Source organism: Pseudopodoces humilis, chromosome 5 (assembly GCF_049639895.1).
Source record: "Pseudopodoces humilis isolate 2021_Gansu_Grassland_sample_001 chromosome 5, ASM4963989v1, whole genome shotgun sequence".
Classification (NCBI taxonomy): domain Eukaryota; kingdom Metazoa; phylum Chordata; class Aves; order Passeriformes; family Paridae; genus Pseudopodoces; species Pseudopodoces humilis.
The window spans coordinates 71,589,544-71,601,158 of NC_142204.1; the positions used below are offsets into that span (position 1 = coordinate 71,589,544).

At 52.8% G+C, this 11,615-nt stretch overlaps 1 protein-coding gene across 1 annotated transcript; it reads left to right on the forward strand.

Moving 5' to 3' along the window:
• The first annotated feature begins 70 nt into the window (after positions 1 to 70).
• LOC102106395 (calmodulin, striated muscle) lies at positions 71 to 3,909 on the forward strand. Its single transcript, XM_014259702.2, has 2 exons — positions 71 to 3,553; positions 3,698 to 3,909. The coding sequence occupies exon 1, from the start codon at positions 3,093 to 3,095 to the stop codon at positions 3,540 to 3,542; it is 450 nt and encodes a 149-aa protein (XP_014115177.1). The 5' UTR covers positions 71 to 3,092; the 3' UTR covers positions 3,543 to 3,553; positions 3,698 to 3,909.
• Positions 3,910 to 11,615: the final 7,706 nt, after the last annotated feature.

Genomic DNA, 11,615 nt, shown 5'->3' on the forward strand with positions numbered 1-11,615 from the left:
GGGAATGGGGATCCCGCTGGGCTGATCCCGAGGAAATTCCCAGGGATTTGTTGTATCGGGATAAACCCAGCCGGTTTCTCCCAGTTTTCCCAAAAAGCTGACCTTGGATGGGGTGTCCCGGCTCCAGAGAAGGAGCAGCTCGGTTTTGGGACAGGATTTCCAGCTGGGCTCTGCCCTCTGATGTGTCCGGAGGGAATTCAGCCCTTCCCGAGCAGGGAGAAGCTGGAAAAATGGCTCTTCCTGCCAAAAAAGCATCGGTGAGCTGCTGGAGCACAGGGAGAGGAAATCCATGGATTTTCTGCTGGGCTGAATCTTCGTCTCCTCATCCTGCAGCCGACGGCAAATGGGCCAAAATTCCCTAATTCCCTTTGGAAGTAATTCCCTTTAATTCGTTCCCCCCGACTCGTGCCGGTTCCTCTCCCTGCTCCGTCCCTCCTGCTGGAATGTGCAGCCGTCTCGGCCCTCCCTTCTCCAGACTAAACAAGCCGTGCTTCCCTGGATTCCTCCCATGGAATTCCATGGGATCCCAGCCGCGCCTCTGCCCCATCCCACGGCTGTGGGATTTTACAGCGGGATAAAATTCCCAAGGGCAGAGGGGAGGGAACCTGTGGTGCCATCCCTGTGCCAGGAAGGGATTGGGAATGTGCCCATGGATGTGGCACCTGGGTCCGTGTTTGCCTTCGGGATCCACCCAGCACTGGAGCGGAGCCGACGGCTCTGGCATTTCCAGGTGGAGGCGGGATCACCGTGGGGCAGAGTCCTCCCAGGAATTCCCACATCCCAATCCCAGCCTCTTCCCCATGGGGACATCGGGGTCCCTTTGCTCCAGCTGCCCTTCAGTTCACCCTTGGATTTGGGAATCTCCGTGGAAGCAAAGTCTGAAAATCCCAAATTTCACTCTGAACATCCCGTGACCCTCGCAGCCGTTCTGGGATCAACCCTGAGCCCATCCTCTCCAAAATCCCATTTTCCACACCAAACCTCGGCGTCATTTTTGCCGGGATTTGTGGAGCTCCATCCCCAGAGCCTCTCCTGGATTCCTGCAGGGACACGGGGGCCCCTCGGAGCTTTCCCTGTCGGAGCCTTTTCCTTCTCCGCCTCCCAACTTTCTCTTTTTCCATGAATTCATCCCCCCTTTCCCCTCCCCGCCGCGTCTGCAGCTGCAAACCCAGACACATCTGCGCACATCTGGCAGCCCGGCTGCCTCGGGACAATCCCACTGGAAGCTTTTCACCTTCCGCACCGCCGGAATCTTTTCCCCTCCCCCGTTTCCCTGGATTAGGCCCCTCCAAACCAGACACGGAGCCTGGAAAACTCCGTGTGAGGCTTTAACGGGGCCCTCCTGCATCAAAGCAAAACTTGCCCAGCTCCAGGTGGAGACATCCCGGGAAATTGAGCTGCCAAAAAGCCGATCCCGGCAGGGTGGTCTCCCCTTCCCCCAGCCCACCCTGGAGCTGGAAATAGGATTAGCCCATAAATCACGGGAAGTTTTATTGGGATAATTATCCCGGTAAACGAGGCACGGACAAAATCAAGGGCTGGCTTTGACCTTATCCTGAAAATGGATGTAAAAATGGGATGGGATCCGTGGGATGGGATCTGTAGGATGGGATCCATGGGATGGGATCTGTGGGGTGGGATGACATCCATGGAATGGGATGGGATCCATGGGATGGGATGGGATCCCATCCCACAGGTATTTCTTGGGATGGAAGCAGCAGATTCCAGCTTTGGTCCACACCCAGTGCCGCTCTGGAATCAGAACCGTTCCAGCCTCAGCCAGGTGCCACAGGAACCCCAAATCCCGCCCGTGTGAGCTCCAACCCCTCTCCCGAGTTTGAACCAACACCTGAACCCTCCCAGGCCTCCAAACCCCCAGGATCCACCGGGATCGGCTTCTCCCAGGCGGATCCCAGCCGGCTCCACCTCTCCTTGGCTCTTCCCGGCAGTTTGGGTCGGATCTAATTAAATCTGGAGCAAACAGCGCGTGAGGACGATCAGACAAGTAATGAGGGAGCAGCTCTTGCACAAGAGGAGCTGCCAGGGCCTCTCTCCCCGACACCTCTCGCCTGACGGGTTCCCAGCACAGCTCCCACGATTCCTCCCAGGAATTGCAGCGTTCCGCACGCCCAGAGCTTTTTCCACAGGAGATTTTTCCCCTCCCAGATTTATCCCACCATTCCTCAGCTGTCCCATGGGCCAAGTTCTGGTCTGTGCCCTCCCCTCCAAATCCCAGCTCTAATTCCTCACTGGGTTAAACTGGGATCAACTGCTACCGACTTCCTGTAGCTGAGAAAGTCAAATTATCTCCTGCTGGGGAACTTCCGGACTGCTGGGATGGATGGATGGATGGATGGATGGATGGATGGATGGATGGATGGATGGATGGATGGATGGATGGATGGATGGAATCCATGGATGGATGGATGGATGGGATCCATCTGGACAGAGAAACACCCCCTTATTTGTCCCTGTCCCCTGCTTTACTCCGTGAGTAAGAGATGAGTAAACCCTCACCCTGGGGAGAACGCTCCGCTCCCTCTGAGGAGCAGGGCAGGACCCCGAGCCCTCGCCCAGCCCCGCGTCACCACCCACATCCAACCCCGGAGGGGCCTCAGGGCCGCGGCAGCTCCGAGCGGGAGCGGCAGCTCCGGGCAGCCGGGATCTGCCGGGGCCTGCACCGGGGGATCCTCCCTCGGCGCCTCCGATGTGCCACAGCAGCTCTGGGAGCAGGGGAGGGACCCCTCCAACTCCTTCATACAGCTCCAGACCAATCCAAAATATCCCAAAAACTGGGAAAAGCATGGGTGGGTCACCCCCACCGAAACCACGGAACCACAGCCCGAATCCCGTGGTGAGAGCTTTGTTGGGATCTGCCACCGTGGGAGCGGCGGGACGAGAGCCAGGCTGGCCCACGGGGCTTGGCTCACTCTCCTTCCCCAACTCCCAAAACTTCCGGATCATTCCCATTCCTGCCTCCTCCTCCTCCTGCTGATCCAGGGAGAGGCATTCCAAGGGAGGAGGCTCCATCTCCTCCTCCCCGCCGAGGCCTCGGCGTGCCGGGACAGAGCCGCGTGCCGGCGGGAAGCAGCATGGCCGAGCGGCTGTCGGAGGAGAAAATCGCGGAATTCAAGGAAGCTTTTTCCCTCTTCGACCGCGACGGCGACGGCTGCATCACCACCAAGGAGCTGGGCACCGTCATGCGCTCGCTGGGCCAGAACCCCACCGAGGCCGAGCTCCAGGACATGGTGGGCGAGCTGGACGCCGACGGCAGCGGCACCGTGGACTTCCCGGAGTTCCTGTCGCTGATGGCGAGGAAGATGAGGGACACGGACAGCGAGGAGGAGATCCGCGAGGCGTTCCGGGTCTTCGACAAGGACGGCAACGGCTACATCAGCGCGGCCGAGCTGCGGCACGTCATGACCAACCTGGGCGAGAAGCTGACGGACGAGGAGGTGGACGAGATGATCAAGGAGGCCGATTGCAACAACGACGGGCAGGTCAACTACGAGGAGTTCGTGAGGATGATGACGGAGAAGTGACGGCTCCACAGGTAAGTGCAGAATCCGTGGAAAATCCCCAAATCTCGGCTCTCTCCCATCCCGGCCTCCTCGTGGGAAAAATCCACGTTTGTGGTGATTTTTTCTGGGGGGGGGTGTTTATTTTTAATTTTTCCTTCTTTTTTTTTCCCCCATAGGGAACAGAGGTTGTGGTGGTTCTCCCCCGGCCCCTCCATCCCCTTCCTCTTTCTCCAGGTTGGAAAAATCCTCTTTGATCCCATTTGGAGTGTCACCAACCAGCGTCTGCTGGGATACGGATGGATTTGGGGTCCCCATGGGATGTCTCGTGTCGATATTCCGGGGGCATTCCCTGAAATTCCCGAGTCCAATAAAAAACGTTCCCCCCACATCCCGGTGGCTTCTTCATTCGGCTTCTCCTTGGGATCCCTGCTGGAAAATATTCCCTCAAATCATCCTGGTCAGGCCCAAACCTCACCTCATCCCCACCCTCTTCCCATTCCTGCCTTTTTCCCGAAAAGCTGGAAAGGTGCTGGAGAGCGGGATGTGGCCGTCCCCATCCCAAATCTCCTCACTTTTGGGATCTGCCTCTCCGCCCCCAGGATCTCAGGGGTGCTTTTCCCTCTTCCAAGCTAAGAAAAGCTGGATTTATCCCTAATCCTCATCCCAAAACTGAGCAGAGCAGGATTCACCTTTCCTGGCTGTAATCCCAAACTCGCCGTGACTCAGTTTCCCCACAAAGAGGGCCAATCCTGGGATGGGATCATTCCCTCCACAGAGGAATTGGAAGGAAAATTCATTTCAATGGATCTAATTAACGCCGAGTCGCTAACGAGCGAACGGGGCCAAGCTGCTCCGTGGGGAACTTCGGATCCGCCACGACTTCACCCCCCCCACTTCCAGCCCATCCCTGGGGCTGGGAACTTTGGCAATCCCAGTTGTTTTCCCGGGAAAACCAGGCGTGTCCTGGCAGAGCCGAGCACGTCCCACGCTCGCTCCCAGCACCTTCTCCCTCACGTTCCCAGGAAGAGAGCTGGGAAAAATCCAGCCCCAAAATCCCCAAATCCACCAAAAATCCAGCCGGAAAAAATTCCAGAGTGTCAGAGCTATTGTAATGGGATGGCTAAAATTAATCCTTCCCAAAAACCTGGATTATTTCTTCCATGCCAGGATCCAACTCCAAACCCATCCCGGTATTTTTAGGCCTGACCTTTGTTTTTTTTCCTCCTATTTTTGGCTTGTTTAATTCCCGGAACGTTTTTTCCGCTCCTCTTATCCCGGGATGGTTTTTCCTAACGACGATCCCGGCCTGGCAGCTCCATCAACAACGGAGAAATTTTAATTCCCATTTTTCCCTGAATTTGGTGCTTGGGAGAGGGCTGGGAAGATTCCCAGCATCCCTTGGGGTGGACACGTGGATGGACGGGATGGTCCCGTGGTTTTCAGCGCTGGAAAAGGAGGAGATTTTGCTTCCCAAATCCAGGTTTTCATCCCCGAATTGTCCCTCTGGAGGAGAGGGATCTGATGGAATTGCAGGATCCGTGACCAATGGAATTCCATCTGCTGTTGGTTCCTAATTAAATGGATGGAGCTCCAGAGGATGAACTTGGGAAGTTTGGGGGATCCCGGTTCTCTCCCTGATCCCTCCACGTCCCGATTTTCCACCCTAAAACTCGGTCAGGATGTTCCCTGCACCTGGGGATGGGGATTGGAGGATGGGATCTGGGATAGGGATCACCTGGAATGGGATCTGGGAGATCATCCGGTGTGGGATCTGGGATAGGGATCACCTGGAATGGGATCTGGGAGATCATCCGGTGTGGGATCTGGGATAGGGATCACCTGGAATGGATCCTGTGGGATCATCCGGTGTGGGATCTGGGATAGGGAATCACCTGGAATGGATCCTGTGGGATCATCTGGTGTGGGATCTGGGATAGGGATCACGTGGGATGGGATCTGGGAGATCATCCAGAGAAGGGATCACCTGGAATGGATCCTGGAGGATCATCCAGTGTGGGATTCAGGGTAGGGATCACCTGGGATGGATCCTGTGGGATCATCCTGTGTGGGATTTGGGGTAGGGATCCCATGGGATCATCCAGTGTGTGATTCAGAGTAGGGATCAGCTGGGATGGGTCCTGTGGGATCATCCAGTGTGGGATCTGGGCCAGGGATCTCCCAGGATAGGAACTGGGAATCATCTGGGATAGGAATCACCTGGGATTGGACCTGTGGGATCGTCCAGTGTGGGATCTGGGATAGGGATCACCTGGAATGGGATCTGGGAGATCAGCCAGGGTAGGGATAACCTGGAATGGATCCTGGAGGATCATCCAGTGTGGGATTTGGGATAGGGATCAGCTGGAATAGGTCCTGGAGGATCATTTGGTGTGGAATCTGGGCCAGGGATCTCCTGGGATAGGGATCACCTGGAATGGGATCTGGGAGATCATCTAGAGTAGGGATTACCTGGAACGGGTCCTGGAGGATCATTTGGTGTGGGATTTGGGATAGGGATCACCTGGGATCACCCTGAGTGGGATCTGGAGCCGGGATCAGCTGGGATGGGATCTGGGATGGGGCCGCAGGGAATGGCAGATGAGGGATCCATGGAATGGGGAATCCCTGGGGTGGATTTAGCTGGGATCACCCGGAACAGGGAAATCTCCCAGATCCAGCCGGTGCCTCCACCACGGATCATCTCCCACCACTTTTCCAGGGATTTTCCAACCAAAAACCCCACGGAGAGCTCCGGCAGCTCCCGGGATCCAGCCCTGCTCCCCTGGACTCCGCTTTTCCCTTCAAACGGAATTCTGAAGGAAAAAAAAGCGGCTCAGGAACCCCCCCCAGCATCCGGAAAAATCCCATGGATTCAATCCCAAATTCTCCCTCGAATTTTAGTGACCCGAGATGTTCCCATCCCGTCCCAACAACTTCCAATTAAACTGGGAAAATTAAACTTGGGAAAACAACACCGAGACCGCCCAAGCTTTTCCCAAAAGAAAAGCGTGAATTTATTTTTTCCTGCTTTTCCCTGTTTTTCCCCCTTTCCAAACCCTCTGGATTTGCGGCTTCCTGCCCCAATGGCTCTGCCCTCGAGGGAAATGTGGCCGGGAAGGGGAGGATCCACATCCAGCTGCCGGAAAAAAGTCTGGGAAAACGGCTCTGGAAGCGGGATTGATCCAGGTTGGTGGGATGAGGGAATGGGAAATGGAGGAAGGAGAAGAACGAAGCCAGAAATTCCCTTTCTGAACTCGTTTTTCCAATGTTTCCTTCAGGAGGGGAAAATAAAATTATTCAATTTAAGTTTTTAATCTGTTTTAAAGAGATTTTATTTTCCTCCCTGGTTTTTTGGGTTATTTGTGAGAGGAGAAAATCCTGGAAAAATGAAATAAACTCCACAAGAATCATCCCAACGCCAGGGAAATGTGGGAAAAGTGATCCAGGCGTGGCCAAAACGATGGAGAACGGAAAAATTCAGTGCCAAATCCAACACTGAGGCTAAGGTTGAACCAAAAGGGGGAAAAATTGGGGGGAAAATCCCTGATTTTGGGGCTGGAGGGGTTGGATTTATCCCCAAATTCTTTTTTTTTTTAAGCATGAATCCCTCAGGGAATTCTGGGAATGAGGAGAGGGAATAAAGGGGAGCAGGAGATGGGACAAGGGAGGGACCAGGGGAGGAGGAAAATGGGAATGAGGGGTGGAAAAAAGCGGGATTGGGAGAAGGGACAAGGAAAAGTGGGATCAAGAGGGAAGTGGGACAAGGATGGGGGACCAAGGAAAAGTGGGAGCAAGGGATGGAAAAAACCTGGATCCAAAGGGACCAGGAGACATGGAAAAGCGGGATTGGGAGAAGGGACAAGGAAAAGTGGGATCGGGAGAAAGGACAAGGATGAGATTTTGGGCTGGGGATCAACAGGAACAAAGGAAAAACAGGACAAAAAAAAGAGGACCTGAAAAACAGGAGATGGAAACAGGCGGGACAGGGAGAAGGGAGCAGGAAAAGTGGGAATGGGAGAAGGGACAATGGGACAAGGAAAAGTGGGATCAGGAGAAGGAAAAGAGGACAAGTGGGACCAGACAAGGACGAGTCCTGGGGTTTGGGATAAGTGGGATCGGGACGGAAGTGGGACAAGGAGGGGGGACCAAGGAAAAGTGGGAGCAAGGGATGGAGAAAACCCGGATCCGAAGGGACCAGGGGGACATGGAAAAGTGGGATCAGGAGAAGGGACAAGGGGACAAGGACATTTGGGATCGGGAGAAGGGACAAGGGGACAAGTGGGACCAGACGAGGACGAGTCTTGGGGGTCTCCCAGCCCCTCCATCCCGTTTTCCCGACATTCCCAAGGTAAATCCCGAGGGATTTTCAGTCCTTCGGAGTCTCCAGCTGCCTCCGCGTTCCTCAGGGCTCCTCACCGTTCCCAAACTTCCCGAAATAATCCCGAGGGGATCCATCCCGAGGGAAATGGGAGCGACCACGGAGCTGCCGGGGCTGAATTCCAACCTCTCCGTGCCAGAATTCCTGGAAAAGTCGGGAATCCCTGCAGGGGTTGAGCACCAGCGGAGCCGCTCGGTTTTCCAGCCCCTCTGGAATTTCAACAGATGGGAATTCCCAGGAGCGCGAGCTCAGCCCCGCGTGGTCACCGCGGCCCTTCCCGACGGCATTTTGGGAATCTTTTCCCTCTTTGTTTTTCTCCCCCGGGATAAACCTGGAGCTGCCGCTCCCTAAAACACCCCAAGGATGAACAATTCCAATCCCCTCTCCCATTCCCACTTCAGATCCCAGCGCTTCCCACTTTTCCCTTGATTAAAATCCCGCCTGGAATTCCCGCTTTGGTCCAAACGGATCCCAAATCGGCTCTGGAAAGGAGAAATCCCAAAAAAAAAACCCCAAAACAAACCAGCTGAAAAGAAGGAATTACAATTTTGCGGTACCTCCACCCTCGTTTTTCCCTATTTTCCCATATTTTTCCCTATTTTTCCTTATTTTTCCCCCTATATTTCCCTATTTTTCCCTGGTTTTCCCTATTTTTTTCCCTATTTTTCCCTATTTTTCCCCGTTTTTCCCTACTTCTCCCTATTTTCCCTATTTTTCCCCATTTTCCCCAATTTTTCCCTATTTTTCCTGCTTTTCCTTGTTTTTCTTGTTTCCCCCTACATTTTTCCCAATTTTCCCAATTTTTCCCTATTTTTCCCTGTTTTTCCCCATTTCCTCTATTTTTCCCTTTTCCCCCATTTTTCCCCATTTTTCCCTATTTTTCCCTCTTTTTCCCAATTTTTCCCCATTTTTCTCTATTTTCCCCCATTTTTCCTTATTTTTCCTTATTTTCCCCTATTTTTCCCCATTTATCCCTATTTTTCCCTATTCCCCCTATATTTTTCCCTGGTTTTCCCCATTTTTCCCTGTTTTCCCCTATTTTTCCCTATTTTCAGTGCATCCATGGAGAAGCTGCCCTGGGCTCCCCCATCCCATCCAAACCTTTCCCGAAATTCCCGATTTTCTCCTTAAAAACTCTCCTGCCCTGAGCCGAGAGCAGAGGGAATTTTATTCCAGACAGATCCCGGAATTCCAAATCTTTTGGAGACCGTGGGAATTGGAGCCTGGAGGTTGGAGCCGAAAAAAAAAGAAATCCCAAATCCCCAATTATTATCCCAAAATTTAGCGGGATTGAGTTTTGCTGGGATTAAAAAAAAAAAAAAAAGGAATTCTGGCTCCGAGGATTCCCACGGAAAACCTCCCGGTTTTTCCAAGTTTTCCCAGGATTTGTTGCTCCGGGATGAGCGGGGCTGGGGCAGATCGGAAATTCCCAATTCCCGGGGATTTTTGGGAGCTTTTCCAGGAGGGAGCAGCTCCGCCAAGCGGGGGAAAGAGGCTCCCGCATCCAAATCCTGCGGAATTTGGGAATTTTCCCACAATTCCTCCCAAAAATTCCTCCTCAAAACTCCACGGGCGGCTCCTTCCCATCGGGATCGGGACTGGCAGGGAATCGGCTGGAGATTTCCTTCGGGAAAAATGGGATTCTCCCGTTTTTTCCCGGTTTTCCTCCCGGTTTCTTTGGAGCTTTTCCAGGCTCCGTTTTGGAGCTCAGGATTTCTCTGGGAAATTCCCAATCCCGGCTTTTCTTCCCGGTTTTTAGCGAGATTTCCCTGGGAAAGGAGGAGGGGAAGGTTTTGGGAAGGGGATGGACCTTGTGGGGTTTTTTATGGAATCATGGAATGGTTTGGGTGGGAATGGAACCTTCGGGATCGGCCGATTCCATGGGCAGGGACAATTCCACCATCCCGGGCTGCTCCAACCCTTCCTTGGAAATTCCCGGGATTTGGGGCAGCCCCAGCTGCTCTGGGAATTCCCAAATCCCACCCCAATCTCCCCTTTTCCAATCTGGAGCCATTCCCTGTGTCCTCTCCTTCCAGACCTTTCCCAAATTCCAGCTCTCCTGGAGCCCCTCCAGGCCCTGGAATGTGCTGGAAGCTCTCCCTGGATCCTTCCCTTCTCCAGGAGAACATTCCCAGCTCTCCCAGCTCTGGAATTGGGATGAGGATTCCACAGCAACAACAGTCGGACACGGATGAGACTTTCCCAGAGTGAAGTTTTAATCGGGAATAAACTCAAACCTTCCCGAGTTTTCATTGGGAACAAAATTCCAGGTGCCCAAATTCCCACCAGGAAAGAGATTTTCCCTTTCCCAACATTTCCCGGATCCAGGGAAAATCCGGGATCTCCCTTTGGGCACCGCCGAGGCTCCGGATCCATCTCGGTGCTACCGAGGGAAACGGGAGGGAATTCTGGGAATTTGGGGAATTTTTGGATTTTCAGGATGCAGGGAGGGGAGGGAAAAGCCGACGGATTGATCCCGCTTCCCAGAAATCCCAAGGAATGTCTGGGATTTGATCCCTCCCGTGCTTCCCTGGGCGTTTAGGCTGGAAAATTCCTGTTTTGGGATAAAAGCGGGAGCTGCTGCTCCAGGGATTTTCTCCAGACTCCCCCACATCCACCCCAAAATTTGGGATCTCCTCGGAAAACTCGGCGGGATCTCCCATTCTCCGGGAAAACGGAGCGCAGGGATGAAGGAAAACTCGGGATTTTCCACCTTTGGGTGGATTCATTCCCAAATCCAGAGGTAGGACGGAATTCCAGGGCTGTTCCCGGACTCATCCCAGAGGATCCGAGGGAAAACTCCGGGAATTTTTCATTGAATTGTTTGTAAAAACCGGGAATTCCAGTCCTGGGTTTGCTCGGAGTTGTCCCTTTCCCAGTTTTCCCAGGGATTTGGGAATTCCAGCAGGGATTTGTCTCCTCCAGGGAATCCAGGAGCGGAATTTTGCAGCTTCCCAAGGAATCCCTTCGATCCCAGATCGTTTTCCCGGGATGAACTCAAAAAGGCGGGAAAAGCTGCCGGGATCCAGCTCCTTTCTCCCGGAATTCCGTGGATGAAGGAATTCCCCGTTCCCACCTGGAATCATTCCCTGCTGCAGCCACAGGAATTCCACAGGGAACCGGAATTATCCCGGAATTCCAGCGGGGTTTGGAATTTGGGAAGAGCGGGAAGGGCCCGGGGGGATTTGGGGATAAAGGGGCTCAATCCCGGAATTTATTCCCGATATTCCCGGAATTCCCAAAATTCCCCAAATCCCCAGGGAAGGGTTTGGGATCCAGCAGCTCCCAAAAATCCCGGGAAGATCCCGAAAAATTCCAGCTGGGATCAAAGGAACCGGGAACGGCTCAGCCGGGGGCTCTGGGATTCATGGAATTAATTAATGGAATAAGTGGAATTAATAAATGGAATAGAATAAATTGAATTGATGGAATTAATTAATGGAATTAATAAATGGAATTAATGTAATTCATGGAATTAATTAATGGAATTAATGGAATTAATAAATTGAATACATGGAATTAATTAATGGAATCATGGAATTCATGGAATTCATGGAATTAATGAATGGAATTAATGGAGTTAATAAATGGAATTAATAAATATAATTGAATTAATTGAATTAATGGAATTGATTAATAGACTTAATGGAATTAATGGAATTAATGAATGGAATTAATGGAATTAATGGAATTAATAAATGGAATCAATAAATTGA

Coding starts and splice junctions, on each gene's coding strand:
- LOC102106395 (XM_014259702.2), top strand. CDS start 3,093: ATGGCCGAGCGGCTGTCGGAGGAGAAAATCGCGGAATTCAAGGAAGCT.